This window comes from Doryrhamphus excisus, chromosome 10 (genome assembly GCF_030265055.1).
Source record: "Doryrhamphus excisus isolate RoL2022-K1 chromosome 10, RoL_Dexc_1.0, whole genome shotgun sequence".
NCBI lineage: Eukaryota > Metazoa > Chordata > Actinopteri > Syngnathiformes > Syngnathidae > Doryrhamphus > Doryrhamphus excisus.
The window spans coordinates 4,335,924-4,359,349 of record NC_080475.1 but is presented as its reverse complement, the minus strand read 5'-3'; the positions used below and the strand labels follow the sequence as shown (position 1 = coordinate 4,359,349).

General features: G+C 43.4%; 1 protein-coding gene across 3 annotated transcripts in view; it reads left to right on the top strand.

The window, feature by feature from the left end:
* itga8 (integrin, alpha 8) overlaps window positions 1-23,426 on the top strand; it is a 57,449-nt gene that overhangs the window by 1,354 nt on the left and 32,669 nt on the right. For all 3 annotated transcript variants that reach the window (XM_058085243.1, XM_058085242.1, XM_058085241.1), the window contains 11 exons: window positions 1,680-1,810; window positions 3,361-3,461; window positions 4,714-4,837; window positions 6,289-6,350; window positions 6,761-6,806; window positions 11,890-12,015; window positions 13,364-13,408; window positions 15,660-15,703; window positions 18,354-18,410; window positions 19,624-19,676; window positions 19,750-19,955. In XM_058085243.1, the coding sequence (XP_057941226.1) occupies window positions 1,680-1,810; window positions 3,361-3,461; window positions 4,714-4,837; window positions 6,289-6,350; window positions 6,761-6,806; window positions 11,890-12,015; window positions 13,364-13,408; window positions 15,660-15,703; window positions 18,354-18,410; window positions 19,624-19,676; window positions 19,750-19,955 (995 nt within the window). The remainder of the gene's footprint in view (window positions 1-1,679; window positions 1,811-3,360; window positions 3,462-4,713; window positions 4,838-6,288; window positions 6,351-6,760; window positions 6,807-11,889; window positions 12,016-13,363; window positions 13,409-15,659; window positions 15,704-18,353; window positions 18,411-19,623; window positions 19,677-19,749; window positions 19,956-23,426) is intronic.

Sequence of the window (23,426 nt, the reverse complement as noted above, 5' to 3'; positions counted from 1 at the left end):
ACCAATTATTTGGACCTTTTTTAATATGAATCTCAGTATTCTCACTGTAACCAATAAAGACTATTTATTATTTTATTATACTGAAAAAAACAGGCAATAAAGCTGTCAAATGAATGTAATGCAATCAAATAATTTCTAATAAATATAAATATAAAAATACATTAATATATATATTATTTTTATTTTTTAATTAATAAAATAATTATAAAAATATTTATATATTATTTTTAATTTTTTAATAAATAAAAAATATATAAATAATATCCTGTCACAAGATCTCACAACGTGATTTCTCATTCAGGAAAAAACAAATGTCTCATCGACACAAGCCCCCCCCCCACCTCACCCCCCGGGACGCTAATAAATTAATAAGTTACACAATAAATGAAAATGAATTTGATCATTTTGCCAGCCTTAATCTATCAAAGAGTGTGTTTCAGCACCATAGAACAACAGCATGAACGGTGTGAGCCCTTTTGTTAGTCATAGAGTCTCTTTGTCTGGGTGGGTGGAGGCGGGGCCGCGATAGCACAGAAGAGTGTAGCATAGTCGAAGTTACCCCTAATGGGAACTAATGTGTTGTCTGTGTTGGTATCACAATGATATGCTATCACGAGTTACTTCATGCATATCCAGCCCTGCTTTATAGACTGTGGCTGAATTGTACTTAAATCACATTAATACGCTATTTATGTCCAGTTAGGCTTCATGCAATAGCACATAATTACTGTAGGTCTGATTAATTGGTGTTCAACCAACATTTTGGAGGAAACATGAAATCGTCATCATACGTGATGTCAGGAAATCTCATTAGACTTCAGCTCAGTGAGCATCCAAAACAGGGGTGACCACTATTTTTTCGCCTGCAAGCTACGTTTAAGTAAATAGCATCTATTTATGTACATTGTACATGTATATCAGGGGTGCAAATATAAAACATATACATATATAATTATTATATACAGTACATAATTCATAATACAAGTGTGTTTTGCTTTTTTTGGGGCTTTTGTGTATCTTTTTGTGATGACATTATAGCGGGCTAATTGTGATGGCGGATAGGAAAAGTGTAATGATAACCATAGAACCAGAACTGCAACATAAAAAAGGGTCTGACTGCTCAGTATAATACTACATATGTACATATTTGACTAAATGTTGACATATTACTGCTACACAACTTTTCGGGAAATTTTTTTTTTTGAACGATTTGTTCAAGAATATTTGCAGAAAGCTGCTTCCTGTTTAACATTAAAAGGCAGAATTACATTAAAAACATTTTCCCGAAAAAATTGTCCGTTACTACCCCGCCGTCCCTTATAACGCCGTTTTACGGTATTAAAAGCTTCACGGATAGATTTTATATTCATGTTATATGTTTTATAGTCAGAGATATTGACTTGCTTGCATGTTGAAAAAGTTTTATTGCACGATATTTAACTTTGCTAATAAAGTTTTCATGACAACAACTAGCTAATCCACTTTACATTACTGAATTGTTAAACCGCTGTTAAGATTACAACAACCAGGAAGTCAACCAGTGTGCTTGGTTAATATAAAGAAACATCCTGTGCATTAACCGTGCAATAAACTGTGCAATAAACATGCTCATGTGTGTGCTTTTTGTACTCTGCTTTTTCTGCTGTCAATCTGGAATTTCTTATCTTATCTTATCTTAGGTTCAGTGTGTTGGTGGGGGCTCCCAAGGCCAACGCCTCCCAGTCCAGTATTGTGGAGACGGGGGCCGTGTACTACTGCCCTTGGCCCGGACTGCCTGACAGCTGCAGGGAGATACCTTTTGACAACTCCAGTGAGTTTTTTTTTTCTGTTTAATTTTAATTTGGTGCAGTTTGCATTTGCAGATTTCTTCATCAAAAGTGCCCCCCCCCACCCCCACAACAAAAAAGTGCAAGACTGAAAAGTATTGTAATGTTTTGTGTGCAGTCGATTGAGGTAAAAAAAAAAAAACAGAACAAGTGAGAACACAAGAAAGGAGGGGGTTGGTGGGTGGGTGGGGGGGTTGTGGGGGGTTGCTTTGTATGCACATGGGAATTTAGTTCCCTTTAGGAAGAAAGAGGGGGATTGGGTGAGGTCTGCTTTTCATTACATCTTGAAAATGTATCCCTGTCTCCTTTCCCCTCCTCTTGTCTCTCCTTCTCCTCCATCAATCCACCCCCCCCCTCATACCCCCCATCTTTGAGATGGCCATCTCTGCATGTCTGTGACCCTCAAAATGACGGCGTATGCCTACTTGGCTGTCAATTTTGAAATGCTGTGATATAGCAACTTTATGAAATGAAATATCACTACTACGCAAAAGTAGACGAGTACTGCTAGCTGCTAACTGCTAACACCCTGGACTGGTGGCCAGCCAATCACAGGGCACATATAGACAAACAACCATTCACACTCACATTCATACCTATGGACAATTTGAAGTCGCTAATTAACCTAGCATGTTTTCGGAATGTGGGAAAAAACCCGAAAAAAACCCACGCATGCACGGAGAGATGGTTCCACCGAGGGTGGAATTGAACCCTGGTCTCCTAGCTGTGAGGTCTGCGCGCTAACCACTAGTCCGCCGTGCCGCCTGAACTAAACTTAAGAAGGCAAAAATTTACCACTTCCACATGGAATGGGAGGAGACTTTTTGTGTGAAAGTGAGTGTGAATGGTTGTTTGTCTATATGTGCCATGTGATTGGCTGGCCACCAGTCCTGTGTGTACCCCGCCTGCCTCTCTTGCCTGAAGACAGCTGGGATAGGCTCCAGCAAACCCCCTGCAATCCTTGTGAGGATAATCGGTAGAAAATGAATAATATTGACAGTAAAATGTGTCGTATTTTTGAGCAATTACTGATTTTTTACCTTCTAATTAACCCGAATTAACCTTTTTGTGTACATTGAGTTTTCTTCATGGGTTGGCTGACCGTCTGGCGGCACACAGCCACGTGTTGCGAGGACAGCACAGGAAGGAGCCCAACAAGTGCACATATGTGTGAACATGTGGTAAATGGAAGGTGTTTAACAAGGCTACGATACACATTCCCAAAGAGACCCATGCAGCTGCTATAACATTGGAAAATATCCACAAACACACCATGACAATAATTCCACCAACAGGGAGAGATGCTAGTAATGCGTGTGTTTGTGTATAAGTCTGTGGGGGGGTTATACTTTACGGGACCAGCTTGTGCTATAAAAAAAAACCCATTAAAGAATATCCTGACAAATGTCTGATAGTGGGAAACAAATGGTGTTTTGATGTTTTGTTATTGACTGTTTTTAAGAGGTGTTTTATCAAGGACAAATGCTTTCCCAACTCTCAGACTTGTTTTTGTCTATTTTTGCTTCTTCTCCAGATACCCGCATGATCAAGGTGAATGGCAGCAGGGAGCCGCTGGAGTTTAAATCCCACCAGTGGTTTGGAGCATCAGTCAGGTCTCACAAAGGCAAAGTAGTGGTGAGTAGGAGTTGATTATGTCATTTAAATTCATGTAATTATCATACTTGTATTGTATTTACTGCATGCTCAAGGTTTTGTTTTTATCATGTCATTTTATTTATCTAATTATTATAAGGACCATTTATTTAAATACATTTAAATAAAAATATACATTTTAAAGTTGGGAATTTTATTTATTTAATTGTATTTACTTTAATTGTCTGAATATGATATAATATAATATTATTTAGTTGTAGCAGCAGTATTATTATTATTATAACAGTATTAAGCGTTAAGTAACTGTACTTTTACTATTATTGTTCAAATATTTATACCATTTTAAATTGTAGTATATGTATTTTAATTTATTTTTTTATTTAAAAAGTATTATTGTAAATTACAAATTAAAATTTAATTAAAGCTTTTATTATAATTTTAGAAAAATATATAATAAATAATAATAATAAATAAAATAATTATAATTATTAAATTAGTATTTATTAAATAAATTTATTATAATTAAAATAATCATAAATAAATAAAATGATTTCCACTATATTATACTAAATAATAAAATAATTATTCCAAGTATTAATTTTTTTAAAATTTGTATTCTGAATCCATTTTATTTAAAAAATGTATTGCATAATATATGTATAATAATATATACAATTACATAACCATATATTGACTTCATACAAAGGTTTCACTCTGTCATGTTTTTGTCAAAAATACATTAAATATATAACATTAAATACATAAATTCCGAATAAAAACACGCCATACTTTTGCTGCTGTTACCCACTTAGACAACCTAACTCCTGTCCGCCTATTTTTCAGGTCCCCTAGGGAACACATTTATGGGAACACACATGAGCATGTGTCTTATTTATGTTTAATTACTCTTATTTTGTCGACTATATTGGGTATTACGAGTGTAAAGTTTACTATAGGGGTGTTATTTTCGGGCTAGAGGGCTCTAGGGAACAGATTTATGGGAACACACATGAGCATGTGTCTTATTTATGTTATATTTACTCTTATTTTGTCGACTATATTGGGTACTACGAGTGTAAAGTTTACTATAGGGGTGTTATTTCTGGGCTAGAGGGCTCTAATAATATAAAAAAAATGAATATAGACGTTTTCTATGCGCTATTTATATATTAGGAATCCTACTTCTACGAAATTAACTTATGACGGTTAAGTGTGAAGTTCTCTGCCGTTGAGTTTGAGTCCGCGCCCAAGACTGAACTGATTGATTGTGCAGGCGTGCGCTCCTCTTTACCACTGGCGCACTGTGAGGCTGAGCGGGGAAAAAGATCCGGTCGGTACCTGCTATGTGGCCGTCCAGAACTTCAGTGCCTACGCCGAATACTCGCCTTGTCGAACAAGTGAGTCACGGCCTCCGCTATATCTATCCGCATCTTCTGCCATGCACCCTTAATGGGATTTTCCTGCCTTGCCCCTCCCCCCCGACCCCGACTCCTGCCTCTATCGGGTGATATGAGACTCAGGGAGAGCACGATAAGGAACGAATGGAGCCTATCAGGTGGCACATCATAAACAGGAGATCAAATACGGGGGCCCCCTTATCGTCTGCTCTGCTTACAAATCTCTTACTGTTCACACTCACGCATATCCCCCCCCACCTCCCCCCCGGTCATCACGCAGATATGCAACAACAAATCCACACTCAGGGGCATAAAAAGCCACACTGTATTCCCTATCATATGTCTAATTTGTGCTCCGTTTTCACTCCCTACATGCCATAAATCAAACTGTGTTTATGCACGTTTGTGCGGAGTTCACCTCAGGGGGCTTCCAACGTGCCCAACAATCCATCCTTTTTATTTTCATGCACAGCGAAGCAATATATAATTCAAATATAGGCCTTTATTGTTTTTCATTCATTCATTCATTTTCTACTGCTTATCCCCACAAGGGTCGCGGGGGTTGCTGGAGCCTATCCCAGCTGTCGTCGGGCAAGAGGCGGGGTACACCCCGGACTGGTGGCCAGCCAATCACAGGGCACATATAGACAAACAACCATTCACACTCACATTCACACAAAAAAAGTCTCCTCCCATTCCATGTGGAAGTGGTACATTTTTGCCATCTTAAGTTTAGGTGAGGCGGCACGGCGGTCGAGTGGTGAGCGCGCGTACCTCACAGCTAGGAGACCAGGGTTCAATTCCACCCTCGGGCATCTGTGTGTGGAGTTTGCATGTTCTGCATGTGTGGGTTTTCTCCGGGTACTCCGGTTTCCTCCCACATTCCAAAAACATGCTAGGTTAATTGGCGACTCCAAATTGTCCATAGGTATGAATGTGAGTGTGAATGGTTGTTTGTCTATATGTGCCCTGTGATTGGCTGGCGACTGGTCCAGGGTGTACCCCGCCTCTTGCCCGAAGACAGCTGGGATAGGCTCCAGCACCCCCACGACCCTTGTGAGTAAAAAGCGGAAAAAGAAATGAATGAATGAATTTTAGGTGAAATAAATTTGGGGCTAACTGGTTAGCACGGTGGTTGAGTAGTTATGGACAATTTGGAGTCGCCAATTAAGCTAGCATGTTTTTGGAATGTGGGAGGAAACCAGAGTACCCGGAAGAAAACCCACGCATGCACGGGGTGAGAACATGCAAACTCCACACGGAGATGGCCGAGGGTGGAATTGAACCCCGGTCTCCTAGCTGTGAGGTCTGCGCGCTAACCACACGACCACCATGCAGCCCCCTTTATTGTTTTTTTTCTGTTCTAATACAGTCCGCCCCCGTCCCCACTGATTAAAACAAATGACTCTTTTTAATCTTCGGCATTGAGCGTGTGTTTGTGTGATTTACAGATGAACCCGACCCAGACGGGCACGGCTTCTGCCAAGCCGGCTTCAGTGTGGATTTCACCAAGGTACAAACGAACGCAACACTAACACAATACTGGAGAGTCCTTCCCCCCGCCTCCGAACGCACCACGGCACGTCCTTTCACCTCCCTTTGCGAGATTTATAGTGAAAGACGGGGAGCCTGTTTGTCCCCCGAGGAGCCCCCGAGCCCCCAGTGCGCCTCTGGACACAATAGACTAAATACACACATACGCATTCTTTCACTGTAAAGTCAGTGTGACCTTTAACCTCTGTCTCGCAGTCCAACTTAACCCGCCTGTACAGGAAGCTGTCATTCTCCGCAACATTGTCAACATGCACGACAGCAGGAATCGAACACACGTGTTTGTTGACACTCACATATACGTGTATATATACTCATTCATTGCCACTTCCTGTCACATGACTGACCTCATGATAATTGTGTTCATTCCAGGAAGGAAAGCTGGTGGTAGGAGGACCCGGGAGCTTCTACTGGCAAGGTAAACACATTCAACGTATACGCTGGAACCTCAGAGACCTCAGTTGGCACTGGTTTTGCTTTTTCTTTGGCTTTTTTTGGCATCACTATTTTCCAAAAGATGTGCTGTGATTCTGCGTCACATTCAGTTTTAGTTCACATGAAAGGACGGGACCGTTTTTTGTGTTTTTTTTTTTTTTTTGTTACTGACTTTTGTATTTCCAAAAGATAGACTGCCTTGTGTTTTGCTTTTTCTTTGGCTTTTTTTGCAGCACTTATTCAAAGGTTGGCTTTCATTATCGAACACATCACCAAAAGACCCAAAGTAGCCACTAAATATTGCCAGATTATTATTGGCCTGTGCTTTTTATTTAGCTTTTTCTGTTGTGCATAGCGTTACTATAATAATAATAAAATATATATATAATATTAAAAAAATAATATATACTATATATGAGGCTGAAGGCGGCCAATTATTATTCATTCATTCATTCATTTTCTACCGCTTTTCCTCACGAGGGTCGCGGGGGGTCCCAGCTATCTTCGGGCGAGAGGCGGGGTACACCCTGGACTAGTGGCCAGCCAATCACAGGGCACATATAGACAAATTCACACTCACATTCACACAAAAAAGTCTCCTCCCATTCCATGTGGAAGTGGTAAATTTTTGCCTTCTTAAGTTTAGGTGAAATAAATTTGTGGCTAACTGGTTAGCACGATGGTTGAGTGGTTATGGACAATTTGGAGTCGCCAATTAACCTAGCATGTTTTTGGAATGTGGGAGGAAACCGGAGTACCCGGAGGAAAACCCACGCATGCACGGGGAGAACATGCAAACTCCACACAGAGACGGCCGAGGAATTGAACCCTAGTCTCCTAGCGGTGAGGTCTGCGTGCTAACCACTCGAACGCCGTGCAGCCTGAAATACAAACAGTTAAGGTATATTTTTTTTAATAGTCAGCTACTTCCTGGTTCATGGAAAATGATATCAGGCATGTACCATTATTAATGTATGGTGGCCTACACATTAATGTCATTAATGTGAAGATGGTTGATGGTAAATATTTTACAATGGTGACAGTTTGACCCTGGAACAGATTATTTCCATTTACTTTAGGCAATGCTTCTCAAATAGTAGGGCGGGGACCCGTGGGATGAGTTTTGAGTATTTTGTGATGAGTTTAACACTCACGGACGCCGGTGCCAGATCCACGGTGTTATCACAAAGACACGACGGAAGCGAAGGCTTTTCCACTTTCTCCGAGTGCGACAGGAAGTGGTTGCTTGAGCTCCGTAACGAGCTGATCCGAGGGGTAATGGAGCATGAAGGAACGAGATGAAGCTCACAGGAGAGGTAGCGGGTCATTGAAGAGATGACAGTAACGCGTTGCAGAAGGACGCAAGGCAAGAAGGATGCGAGGTGGTGAAGGGAGTTAAGGAGCATAGACAGCACACATGCATTTCCTGCGTGATGGATTGCTTTCAAGATGGCGGGACATGTGGGGCCAGTATGAGCAGAGTGATGAGATGTTCAGGTTGGCCAGTACTCCCCCAAATCCAGGTGGTTCCTTCTTTCCTCGACACTTATTCCAATTTAGGGAAAATCTTCTGCAGAGCTCTCATTTCCTGTCGGTGACATAATGCAATGTATCATTTGGATTAGCACAAATATGAACAAGAATAACACTCAGTGGAATGTCTGATAAGAAAAGTGACCATTAATGGAAGGCGCCATTATTGCAGGGGGGGATATTGGTCCATCTGTATCTGAGTTAGCTTGATTGACATTGAAGATCACTTCAGTTTCACTTGTATTTGTTTCCTTTATTTCTTAGTTACTTGGCCGTGCTACTTCCTGGTTCTTGGTGAATGAGCTAGCAAGCTAATAATTAATAATAATAATAATAATAATAATAATAGATTGGTTTTTATATAGGGCTTCCCAAGAAACCCAAAACGCTTCACAATGAAGTGAGCCTATTACTCCTCTGTCACATACTGGTGGCCCATAGTGGTGGTAATCTACATCCGTATCCACAGCTGCATTGTGGTAGTCTGACTGTAATCAGTGGATGGGTCCATAATGTCTCAAAATATTTATTCATTTTCTACCGCTTATCCTCACGAGGGTCGCGGGGGGTGCTGGAGCCTATCCCAGCTGTCTTTGGGCAAGAGGCGGGGTACACTCTGGACTGGTGGCCAGCCAATCACAGGGCACATATAGACAAACAACCATTCACACTCACATTCATACCTATGGACAATTTGGAGTCGCTAATTGACCTAGCATGTTTTTGGAATGTGGGAGGAAACCGGAGTACCCGGAGAAAACACACGCATGCACGGGGAGAACATGCAAACTCCACACAGAGATGGCCGATGGTGGAATTGAACCCTCGTCTCCTAGCTGTGAGGTCGCGGGGGGTGCTGGAGCCTATCCCAGCTGTCTTCGGGCGAGAGGCGGGGTACACCCTGGACTGGTGGCCAGCCAATCACAGGGCACAATATAGACAAACAACCATTCACACTCACATTCACACAAAAAAGTCTCCTCCCATTCCATGTGGAAGTGGTAAATTTTTTCCTTCTTAAGTTTAGGTGAAATAAATTTGGGGCTAACTGGTTAGCACGGTGGTTCAGTGGTTATGGACAATTTGGAGTCGCCAATTAAGCTAGCATGTTTTTGGAATGTGGGAGGAAACCGGAGTACCCGGAGAAAAACCCACGCATGCACGGGGAGAACATGCAAACTCCACACAGAGATGGCCGAGTGTGGAATTGAACCCTGGTCTCCTAGCTGTGAGGTCTGCGTGCTAACCACTCGCCCGCCGTGCAGCCCAAAATACAAACAGTTAAGGTAAAATAATATTTTTTTTAATTGTCAGCTACTTCCTGGTTCATGGAAAATGATATCAGGCATGTACCATTATTAATGTAGGGTGGCCTACAGGAGCGCTAACAACTGGCAATCAAACCAATTTGTATTCCTTTTCCTGAAAGGACAAGAGCTGTCTAAAAACTTCCAAACAATATCCATATGATTCAGGATTATTGTTTATCAGCGTTGCCGTTGTGACTTGAATAATAAATGTATAGCAGCATATAAAAGCCACGCTAGACGACACTAATGGACTCCTCCGGCGCTGCTGGGATGGCTGCCTCCAGTTCAAATACTTCCTCTTAATGTTTACTAAAGCACTCAGCTTAGATTTTATGGACTCAGCGATCATCATCATCGTCAGCAGTGGAGCCATCATAGCAACTCTTTGTTTGTTTGCAGTGGACACTTCATTAGGTACACTCTAATAGGAGTCCACACAAGAGCTGTATTAACAAAATGGCTTTAAACAGAGAATTAGGCTTACTTTTCACTGATGTTAATTGACAAATAATTGTTTGCATCATACTGAGAGGTGTTATGATGCTTTTAAATTAAGTAACCGAATTATTAGAAACCGCTCGGCAACTGCAAACTACACTACAAGTGTCCAGATTGAAAGGCTGAATGGCAAAATGTGGAATAACAGGAAAAGTGGGAATTTTGTTAATGGTGAAAATTTGTTTGCATGAATGTTTTGATGCCGGAACGGTTTGAATGGGTTGAGGAGTGGGGGGGGCATTCATTTTAATGCGAAACTTGGGGACAAACATTCCGAATTCCATAAAAAGTGGGAATTTTGGGAATGTCGAGAATAGTTACCCTGAAATTTTAGCATATGCTGAAGATTTTGATGTAATGTTTTGAATGTGAAAGTATTGTCAAGTTGAAAGGGGATTTGTGTGTGGAATTTTGGAAAACGTTGGAACTTTGGGAATGTGTAAAAGAAATATCTGGATATGTGCAGGTTAGAAATCTTAATATGAAAGGGAATTTGTGGATGTGGATTCATGTCATGTATGAGCTGAATGTTTGACTTTCGGAAAGGTTGAATCTGTTGAGAAATATGGAACGTGTCATTTTTTTGGGAATGTGCCCATGTTCCGAATGATATGAACTTTATGATGTTGGAATGATGTTGATGTTGAGAAATGTGAAACTTGTAGTAATTGTTCCGCTTATCCTCACAAGGGTATGCTGGAGCCTATCCCAGCTGACTTGTGACTGGTACACCCTGGACTGGTGGCCAGCCAGCCAATCACAGGGCACATATAGACAAACAACCATTCACACTCACATTCATACCTATGGACAATTTGGAGTCACCGATTAACCTAGCATGTTTTTGGAATGTGGGAGGAAACCGGAGTACCCGGAGAAAACCCACGCATGCACGGGGGAAAACATGCAAACTCCACACAGAGCGGGGAATCGAACCCGAGTCTCCTCACTGTGTGGCCTGAGCGCTAACCACTCATACACCATGCAGCCTTGTCCATGTACTATTTTTTTGTTGATTTTTCATTTCAAAGTGAAAATTGGAGCCAACAATTCAGAATTCCAGGAAAAGTGGGAATTTTGGGAATGTTGAGAATGAGAATCTGCTAAACACGTTGATGTTGCGGTGTTTTGAATCAATTCACACTGTAGATATGTGAACGTATTCTCAAGTTTAAAGCTAATTTTTGTGATTGAAAATGTGGAATTTTGGAAAAACATGGGAATGTTTGGGAATGTGTAAAACGTAAAGCGTCTGAATAACAAATGTAAGAATTTTTTTGGTGCATGTCAGATAAAACGTGATGTCGTTCATCACATTTAATGGTGAGTTTTCATGAGTGGAGGTGTTATTAAACCCTCATTGCTGCCTGCCAGGAGCGCTGCAAGTAGGGATCACGGGGCGCCGTTTCCTCTGCTCACATGCACGCTTTCACACTGAGGACGATTTATGGAAAGTCGAGGGCGTCTGCAGATAAAATCATTTGTTTGTTTGACCTTCTGTTCAGCAGCAGAGCAAAGGTGGTGTTTGCCTCTTTGCGAGCGCGCATAAATCCAAAATCCTTATTATGGAAAAAAGACAGATGTTTTCTCCGGAGTTTGAAGGAACATTTAGGAATATGCGCGAATATGTTTTCTTCTCCGCTGATAATGCGTAATGTTCCGATGTGGCGGACATGTTGGAACACAGCTTATTTGTTTGTTGTGTGTATCTACCTGTGAGCGCAGGTCAGGTGATGACGGCGGGCGTGGCGGAGATCCTGAACGGCTACTCTTCCAAGGCTCTACTGAGACGAGTTTCCGGAGAGAAACACACGGCTGCTTCAGAGGACAAGCATGATGACAGTTACCTTGGTAACACAAACAACACAAACAACACACAACAACAATATCTTCCAATTTATTGTCCATCCATCTGGTTAAAAGATGGAGTGATGTGACCTTTGACCTGAGATTCCTCATTATCTTATCTCAGGTCAGATATGCTTTAAAAACCTCTGATGTTCTTGCCGTCACGTATGAACAAAAAAAAAAAGTCGAGATAATTCACTGATGAGCCACTGGAAATAAATAACAGACATTTAGGCGTCGCTCGTTTGTAGCGGTGAATTATTCCCAGGCCCGATTGTGATGAATACATTTCCGCAATATAGGATTCAATCTTAATAAATAAAAAAAAGTATTGTTTATGATGTTCTAAATGTGTTTTTTTACACTCCTATTAGTCATTGTTTGCACCACATTGCGCAACTCTAATGCTACAGGGACTCGAGTGGGCCGCTAGCTAGCTAACCAATTCATTCATTCATTCATTTTCTACCGCTTATCCTTACGATGGTCGCAGGGGGTGCTGGAGCCTATCCCAGCTGTCTTCAGGCGAGAGGCGGGGTACACCCTGGACTGGTGGCCAGCCAATCACAGGGCACATATAGACAAACAACCATTCACACTCACATTCATACCTATGGATAATTTGGAGTCGCTAATTAACCTAGCATGTTTTTGGAATGTGGGAGGAAACCGGAGTACCCGGAGAAAACCCACGCATGCACGGGGAGAACATGCAAACTCCACACAGAAATGCCCAAGGGTGGAATTGAACTCGGGTCTCCTAGCTGTGAGGTCTGTGCGCTAACCACTCGACCGCCGTGCTAACCAGTTAGCCTCAAATTGATTTCACCTAAACATAAGAAGGCAAAAATTTACCACTTCCACATTGAATGGGAGGAGACTTTTTTTTTCACTTTATCATATGCCATGTCTGACTTCATGGCTTTGTTAAGGTAATGTAATGTCAGGTAATGTCTCAATGTTTTGTGTCGTTACTGTCGCCTAGTTTGTCTATATGTGCCCTGTGATTGGCTGGCCACCAGTCCAGGGTGTACCCCGCCTCTCGCCCGAAGACAGCTGGGATAGGCTCCAGCAACCCCAGCGACCCTCGTGAGGATAAGCGGTAGAAAATGAATGAATGGCTTTCCTTTTCTTTGGCGCACCGCCGCTTGGGAAACAACAAAGCATTCCAGTACTGTGCACTGTGCATATTCTACTACCAGTACTAGTAGTACCTACTACTACTAAATGTCGTACCACGAGGACCACCTTCGTATTTCAAATATGAAGTCATTGTTATGTAAATGATCAAAATGCTTTTATAATATTATAAAAAAAAAGCTGTTCTAATGTCCAAATGCTGTTCCCCTAGGTTACTCTGTGGCGGTGGGGGAGTTCACAGGGGATTCGGAACAAGGTGAGAAAACCCACATCAACCACATGAACTAAAACACATTCATCTGAATTGTGCGTGTCCCAGCCCCCAGCTGGGTGGGTGACGCTGTCCGGCTCCGGGCTGTGAACTCCGTGGCAGTAATGAGAACTGTCTCTGAATGTCTGGGTCGCGACCCCGAGGGGACACGTCTTTGGGAATTACTGATAACGGGATTTCCTGTGCTCCACTTTGGCTGATTAGGATGATTAGTGGCAGACTCCACAGACCTCTACAGGTCTATAGTTCCTTCTGGACCAGAACACAGCAAGGCTAATGAGTCTGTTCTTGCAGGATTTAGTAGGATTCCTAAAGTTTGCTGCTCATTAAAAACAAAAATACAAAAATATGTATTGTTGAGGCTGCACAGTGGGCTAGTGGTTAGTGTGCAGACCTCACAGCTAGAAGACCTGAGTTTAATTCCATCTCTGTGTGGAGTTTGCACGTTCTCCCCGCACATGCGTGGGTTTAAGATTGCATTGTTTGCAAAGTGCTGCACGGTGGTCGAACTCGGGTCGCTGTGAGGTCTGCGCGCTAACCACTCGACCACCGTGCTAACCAGTTAGCCTCAAATTTATTTCACCTAAACTTAAGAAGGCAAAAATTTACCACTTCCACATGGAATGGGAGGAGACTTTTTTTTGTGTGAAAGTGAGTGTGAATGGTTGTTTGTCTATATGTGCCCTGTGATTGGCTGGCCACCAGTCCAGGGTGTACAAACAACCATTCACACTCACATTCATACCTATGGACAATTTGGAGTCACCAATTAAACTAGCATGTTTTTGGAAAAAACCCACACATGCATGGGGGGGGGGCATCCAAACTCCACACAGAGATGGCTGAGGGTGGGATTAAACTCAGGTCGCTGTGGGGTCTGTGCGCTAACCACCCAACCACCGTGCTAACCAGTTAGCCCTAAATTTATTTCACCTAAACTTAAGAAGGCAAAAATTTACCACTTCCACATGGAATGGGAGGAGACTTTTTTTGTGTGAAAGTGAGTGTGAATGGTTGTTTGTCTATATGTGCCCTGTGATTGGCTGGCCACCAGTCCAGGGTGTACAAACAACCATTCACACTCATATTCATACCTATGGACAATTTGGAGTCGCTAATTAACCTAGCATGTTTTTGGAATGTGGGAGGAAACCGGAGTACCCGGAGAAAACCCACACATGCATGGGAGGGGGGGCATCCAAACTCCACACAGAGATGGCCGAGGGTGGGATTGAACTCGGGTCGCTGTGAGGTCTGCGCGCTAACCACTCAACCACCGTGCTAAACAGTTAGCCTCAAATTTATTTCACCTAAACTTAAGAAGGCAAAAATTTACCACTTCCACATGGAATGGGAGGAGACTTTTTTTGTGTGTGAAAGTGAGTGTGAATGGTTGTTTGTCTATATGTGCCCCGTGATTGGCTGGCCACCAGTCCAGGGTGTACAAACAACCATTCACACTCACATTCATACCTATGGACAATTTGGAGTGGCCAATTAACCTAGCATGTTTTTGGAAAAACCCACACATGCATGGGGGGGGGGGGCATCCAAACTCCACACAGAGATGGCTGAGGGTGGGATTAAACTCAGGTCGCTGTGGGGTCTGTGCGCTAACCACCCAACCACCGTGCTAACCACTTAGCCCCAAATTTATTAATTTAAACTAAGAAGGCAAAAATTTACCACTTCCACATGGAATGGGAGGAGACTTTTTTGTGTGAAAGTGAGTGTGAATGGTTGTTTGTCTATATGTGCCCTGTGATTGGCTGGCCACCAGTCCAGGGTGTACGCCGCCTCTCGCCCCAAGACAGCTGGGATAGGCTCCAGCACCCCTGCGACCCTCGTCGAATGAATGTATTGTTGAAGAAAAGTTCCCATTTGTATTGGGACAACGCTGTCATTGAGTCCCCTCATCATGTCCGATCTATTCGGAATAAGCATTTCAACCATTCTCAAAAGCCCTCCAGCACAACACATGTGAGTCTTTAAACATGTTACAAGTGACACATGTGTTGCGGTGCAAAGCTCGTGGTCCCCACAGCCGTCCTCACAACCGACAACGGTCGTAACTTAAAAGTTCTAAGTGACAACCAAGCTAGGAAGCACCAGTACCAGATCACTCGGCACCGTTCCGCATTTAAAGCCTTTGACAAACCTCCGTCGAGCCCCGTCTTTGATTGGAAGTCTTTCCCACACACGCGCTAATTTGTGTGTCTGTTTTGGAATTTTTCAGAGCTTATTGCCGGAGTGCCCAGAGGAGCCCAGAACTTTGGATACGTGAGTATGGACGCAGTAATGCAAGACATATACAACATCAGCGTGTTTTTGCAAGTATTAAGTCGGAAAGCATGCAATAAGTTAAGAACTTTTGGCTTCAAAGTGGCATCCCTGCTTGTGAATGACCTTTGAACCCATGTGCAAACACCCCCAGGGTGAAAAAACAGTCGTTTTGATTCCAGCGGTGATTCTCAACTGGTGGGTCGCAACCCCAAAGTGGGTGCTTTGCCAAAAAAATCGTGTTCTACCGAAGATCATTTTATAGTATTATTAAATCTACCTACTTATTGTTGAATCAGAGCAATTGGACATGCAGGCTGCGCAGTGTGGGAGTGGTTCGCGCAAAGGCCTCACAGCTAGGAAACCAGAGTTCAATTCCATCCTCGGTCATCTCTGTGTGGAGTTCGCACGTTCTCCCCGTCCATGCGTAGGTTTAAGATTGCATTATTTGTAAAGTGGCCTCACAGCTAGGAGACCCGAGTTTGATTCCACCTTTGGGCATCTCTGTGTGGAGTTTGCATGTTCTCCGGGTTTTCTCCGGGTACTCCGGTTTCCTCCCACATTCCAAAAACATGCTAGGTTAATTGGCGACTCCAAATTGTCCATAGGTATGAATGTGAGTGTGAATGGTTGTTTGTCTATATGTGCCCTGTGATTGGCTGGCCACCAGTCCAGGGTGTACCCCGCTTTTTACCATGTAGACAGCTGGGATAGGCTCCAGCAAACCCCAAAGACAGCTGGGGTAGGCTCCAGCAACCCCCAAAGACAGCTGGGATAGGCTCAAGCAACCCAAAAGACAGCTGCGATAGGCTCCAGCAACCCCCAAAGACAGCTGGGATAGGCTCCAGCAACCCCAGAATACATCTGGGATAGGCTCCAGCAACCCCTGAAGACAGCTGGGATAAGCCCCAGCAACCCCTGAAGACAGCTGGGATAGGCTCCAGCATCCCCTGCGACCCTCATGGGGATAAGCGGTAGAAAATGAATGAATGAATGAATTGGACATCCAGATCCATGTGTTAGCCTACATGCTGATTCATCAATACATTTGCTATATGTCTTGTCCTCACTTGGGGGTATGCTAAAGCCTATCCCAGAGGTGGTGGACTGATGGCCAGCCAATCACAGGGCACATATAGACAAACAACCATTCACACTCACTTTCATACCTATGGACAATTTAAAGTCGCCAATTAACCTAGCATGTTTTCGGAATGTGGGAGGAAGAGAAAACCCGAAAACGCAGCACACGCACAAGGAGAACATGCAAACTCCACACAGAGATGCCCAAAGGGAGATTCGAACCCAGATCTTCCAGATGTCCTGACTGTGTGGCTAAATGCTAACCACTGATTCATCTCCCAGATATAACATAATGTACTGGAGGTTAAACTGAAGCTATAAAACGGTTCCAGTCTTAAAATATTTGTGTGTTCAAGTAAACCTGGGGGGTACACTTTTAGGGGATGCAACATTTCAAATGAAGAAAAAACACATTGTGGAAGTGGTTATATGTTAAAAACACAATTGCCAAGTATGGTGGCACTAAAGGCACAAAAAGGTTGACTAATGGATGCAAGAAGACATCTAGTGGGGCACAAGTTGACTCACCCAAGCTTCTGGCAACCCACACTCCACTCCACTCTGTTTGACTGTGTGTGGGAGACAAGTATGGTGGAAACGGTTTCCAGATTTTACCGCATGACTTTTCAGCACGTTACACAGCACCTTCCACCGCCATCGCAAAACAACAACACGAGGAATGTCTTTTTGAACAATGCATGGTTGTGGTTTACCACTTTTAGACCCGGGCCATGAACTTGTCAGGGCGTCTTCATGATTTGCCAAAGTGGCATGTTCAAGTGCGGGGGGGGGGGAGTACAAGAGGGGTCCTTTAAAGTAGTCTCCAGTCTTACAGTACCAAACATTTGTGGCTCGGCGAGGTCTGCTAAGACGCTTCATGTGGCGCTGCGTGTTTAACTGCCGGGTGCTCTGATGGGAACATGTCCCCGGGGGGCTGACTGACTGACTGCGTCCGTCCTCTCCCTAATGACACGCAGCTTCCGCTGCATGTGGAGGGGAGCGCTGACCCCGCATCACCCCTGGGGTCACACTCCTTTTTACCCCCCCCCCCCCCCCCCCCCGACTCCCCATCACCTTAAAATGCAAACACGGATCATGCAAAGTACACACACTCTGAAACAGTGTGGTTTGTTTTTAGGTCTGTTAGAGAATGGCGACGGGGTTAGACGCAGGTTGGTCGTGTTCAATTCCCCTTTTGGGACTCGTCAAAAACTGAAATTAAAATTGATGATTTAATATTTGTGTTTATCGTCTTTAGCGTCTTTGTAACATCTGCAATTGGCTCAAACCAGTGTGTGTGTGTGTGTGTGTGTGTGTGTGCCCCCCGGCTGTCTCCATGTGGTTGTTATTTTAGTTCTTATTAAGGAATTCTCAGGCTCCCCCTCCATCTCTCCCCACAAGGGGGGGGGGGGGGGGGGGGCTAAAGGGGAGCACAGAGGATGGTAGTAATGAAGGAAGGCAACATTTTTTTTAAATATTGTTTTCTTGCAGTGTCATGTATGTGTTGTGCAAAAAGGACAACAAAACTCACCGAGTCATCACATGATGGGTCTTCTTCTTCTTCTAGGTGGTGATTATCAACTCCTCCAACCTGACCTTCATCCAGAACTTCACAGGGGAGCAGGTAGGATGCCAGGCATGTCAGTGGTATCCGTACCCAACCAAAGTTAGGAATGTTCGGATTTTGAGTGGAATTGTCCACTTCAGGAGCCAGGAGCTGAATGGAAAAATTCACAATAAGTTCATGAACGGATCAATAAATGACTCAGTTCGATTAGAATGGGTATTTGATCAGTCGTCTTCACCATGCTATTCACGACAGGTTCATGAACGAGTCAATAAATGACTCAGTTCAATTAGAATGGGTATTTGATCAGTCGTCTTCACCATGCTATTCACAACAGGTTCATGAACGGATCAATAAATGACTCGGTTCAATTAGAATGGGTATTTGATCAGTCGTCTTCACCATGCTATTCACAACAGGTTCATGAACGGATCAATAAATGACTCAGTTCAATTAGAATGGGTATTTGATCAGTCGTCTTCACCATGCTGTTCATAACAGGTTCATGAACGGATCAATAAATGACTCGGTTCAATTAGAATGGGTATTTGATCAGTCGTCTTCACCATGCTAGTCACAACAGGTTCATGAACGGATCAATAAATGACTCGGTTAAATTAGAATGGGTATTTAATCAGTCGTCTTCGCCATGCTATTCACAACAGGTTCATGAACGGATCAATAAATGACTCAGTTCAATTAGAATGGGTATTTGATCAGTCGTCTTCACCATGCTATTCACAACAGGTTCATGAACGGATCAATAAATGACTCGGTTCAATTAGAATGGGTATTTGATCAGTCGTCTTCACCATGCTATTCACAACAGGTTCATGAACAGATCAATAAATGACTCAGTTCAATTAGAATGGGTATTTGATCAGTCGTCTTCACCATGCTGTTCACAACAGGTTCATGAACGGATCAATAAATGACTCGGTTGAATTAGAATGGGTATTTGATCAGTCGTCTTCACCATGCTATTCACAACAGGTTCATGAACGGATCAATAAATGACTCAGTTCAATTAGAATGGGTATTTGATCAGTCGTCTTCACCATGCTATTCACAACAGGTTCATGAACGAATCAATAAATGACTCAGTTCAATTAGAATGGGTATTTGATCAGTCGTCTTCACCATGCTATTCACAACAGTTTCATGAACGGATCAATAAATGACTCAGTTCAATTAGAATGGGTATTTGATCAGTCGTCTTCACCATGCTATTCACAACAGTTTCATGAAACTACTTCCTCCTCCCCTTCAGATGGCTTCTTATTTTGGCTACTCCGTGGCTGCAACCGACCTGAATGGCGACGGGTAAGCCGGTGACCGCGTCGCCATCACTTGATCCTCGGAACGCCCGTTCAATATCCATTTTATGTGTTCCCAGGATGGACGATGTGCTGGTCGGAGCCCCCCTCTACATGGAAAGGGAAATGGAGAGCAAACCCAGAGAGGTGGGGAGGGTCTACTTGTACCTGCAGACGGCCCCGCTCACCTTCACCAAACCGGTTGCCCTCACCGGCACGCACACCTTCGGACGCTTTGGAACGGCTATAGCGCCTCTGGGAGACGTCAACAACGATGGATACGACGGTAGGTGGTAGCTGGAGGAGTGAAACCAAGCGTGGGAAGGAAAAGATACAAAGGAAATTAAGATGGATGATAAAACAAACAAAGAAGAGGAAAAATAACAACTCCTCACATGCTTTAAAATCTTTGCCATTTTTGGCTTCAGGCTGATAGTGAAGTGAAATTATGTGAGTGTATTATTGTAGCATTATTTCGTCAATATACTCAGAATGTTTAATAACCAAGAGCCTTAGAAATGCTTTTATAATTTAGATGTAGCATAAACCTGATAATGTATTGTGTTACATCTGTTTAATGGGGATTTTGTTTTTAGGGGGTACTTTTTCCAAAAATTAAGAAGTATCACTTTAGCATTACATTTGTTTACATTGTAATATCAACTCGGGCTGCACGGCGGTCGAGTGGTTAGCGCGCAGACCTCACAGTTAGGAGACCAGACCAAATATAAGCGATATGTTGTAGTATTCTGGTCACTAGGCGACAGTAATGACACAAAACATTGAGACGTTACCTGACATTACTGATATGGCATTTAAAAAAAAGTCTCCTCCCATTCCATGTGGAAGTGGTAAATTTTTTCTTCAGTCTTCTTAAGTTTAGGTGAAATAAATTTGAGGCTAACTGGTGGTTGAGTGGTTAGCGCGCAGACCTCACAGCTAGGAGACCAGGGTACGATTCAGGGTTCGATTCCACCCTCGGCCATCTCTGTGTGCAGTTTGCATGTTCTCCCCGTGCATGCGTGGGGTTTCCTCCCACATTCCAAAAACATGCTAGGTTAATTGGCAAACGTCTCCAACTTAATTGGAGAACATGCAAACTCCACACAGAGATAGCCGAGGGTGGAATTGAACTCGAGTCTCCCAGCTGTGAGGCCTGTGCACTAGCCACTCGACCGACGTGCAGGTGGGATTGAACTCGGGTCTCCTAGCTGTGAGGCCTGTGCACTAACCACTCAACCGACGTGCAGGTGGGATTGAACTCGGGTCTCCTAGCTGTGAGGCCTGTGCACCACTCGTCCACCGTGCAACACTTTTTTGCAAAAAATCTTAAACCCACGCATGCACGGGGAGAACGTGCAAACTCCACACAGACATGGCCGAGGGTGGAATTGAATTCGGGTCTCCTAGCTGTGAGGCCTGTACGCTAACCACTCGTCCACCGTGCAGCCTGGATGTCCAATTGCGAAAGAGATTGAGAAAACCCACGCATGCACGGGGAGAACATGCAAACTCCACACAGAGCTGGCCGAGGAATCGAACTCGGGTGTTCTACCTGTGAGGCCAGCGTGCTAACCACTTGTGTACCGTGCAGCCCTGGTAGCGAAGTAACTTATTTTTATTTTTTCAGCGGATTTACATTCATTCCTATGGCAGAAATGTGGTGCTAACGTAAGAATTTAAGCCACGTTCTCCATCGTTCGATTGCAGTTCGTGCACCAGTTGACATTTCGACATATTTTGTCTAGAATATACTGAAAATCAACACAAGTTCCTATTTAGAACGACGGTCTTTGTTGCGAATCCCAATAATAAACACTAAGTAGGTCTCCGTTTCCAGACATTGTTTCAGTTTGCAGGGTCGTAGCAAACTCATGAATGGCTGTTTACGTTGTCAAAGCAATCATATTGAAGCTTGTGGCTTTAAATAGGTCTTACAGCAGGGGTCTCAAACTCAATTTACTTGGGGGCCACTGGAGCTCGGGTCTGGGTGAGACTATAGTCACATTTATACTCTTTTTATTTACAACATATTGCGCAACTGCAGGGTCTTGAGACACATGCTAACTCGCAAACTAGAGAGCTAGCGACCTAAACGGTTGCCTTCAAGTTATTTCCTTTAAACTTAAATAGCCAAAAAACTTACCACTTCCACACGGATAGGGAGGATAACTATTAACAGTTATTTAACCTTTAACGTGAACATTAATCAAACATAATAATTTTTTCTGGGTACATGATACCATACAGCATCCATATCAAACTTGCGCAGGCCGCACTAACATTAAACTTTCATATCAAGGCGGGGGTCTCAAACTAGTGTCCTGCGGGCCACATTTGGCCCACTGGCCGTGTGTTTGAGACCCCTGATTTACAACATATTGCGCAACTGCAGGGTCTTGAGACACATGCTAACTCGCAAACCGGAGAGCTAGCGACCTAAACGGTAGCCTTCGAGTTATTTCCTTTAAACTTAAATAGCCAAAAACTTACCACTTCCACACGGATAGGGAGGATAACTATTAACAGTTATTTAACCTTTAACATGAACATTAATCAAACGTAATAATTTTTTCTGGGTACATGATACCATACAGCATCCATATCAAACTTGCGCGGGCCGCACTAACATTAAACTTTCCTATCAAGGCGGGGGCCTCAAACTAGTGTCCTGCGGGCCACATTTGGCCCGCGGGCCGTGTGTTTGAGACCCCTGATTCACACCATATTGCGCAACTGCAGGGTCTTGAGACACGTGCCAACTCGCAAACTAGAGAGCTAGCGACCTAAACGGTTGCCTTCGAGTTATTTCCTTTAAACTTAAATAGCCAAAAACTTACCACTTCCACACGGATAGGGAGGATAACTATTAACAGTTATTTAACCTTTAACATGAACATTAATCAAACGTAATAATTTTTTTCTGGGTACATGATACCATACAAACTTGCGTGGGCCGCACTAACATTAAACTTCAAACTAGTGACCTGCGGGCCACATTTGGCCCGTGTTTGAGACCCCTGTCTTACAGGGACCGTGACCTTTTCCATACGTCTTTTTGGGACAATTTCGGGGGCTAAATCTACTTGACGGACAGATCAGTGTCTGCCTTTTTCCAGCTCCTTCTGGGGTATGTTTTGTCTCCGACAAAGGAAATCCCATCAAAAGCTCAAACGTCGTTCAATCAGGAAGTCTGTGATGAAAGCTTGTCTGCGTGAAACACGTTTCCTGCCGCGATGTCCGAGGTTTAAAGCCTTAAAAGTTATTTTTAACTCTCCACATGTGCCTGGAGATAGAAATCATCTGGGAGCGAGGTTTTTTGTCCCGCCCGCACGGAGTTCATTTCTTTTTTTTTGTGTGTGTTTGTATTATCCTCACGTTGATTGGACTCACGCACACACACACACACACACACACACACACACACACACACACACGTTGGATGCACATCTGGTATATGACAAGCATGCAAGTGATTTATGTTTTACTTATTAATGGACGCGGTCTGTTAATGTGTTCCCAGATCAGATCAATAGCCAGCCGATCAATAGTGAGGCTTTCACTGACATGTAACATAAATCACATCAAGCTGTCCGTCAGGATGTGACAGGCCCCCAGGGGGCCACAAATGCTCTTAGTGACACGCAAAAGCCGTTTTTTTAATCTAATGAGCGCTCGCCCGTGTCCACGCGTGATTTGGTTATTCGGCATGACATCACAGAGTCGTCACGGAGACATCAGTTGTCAGTGACTTTTT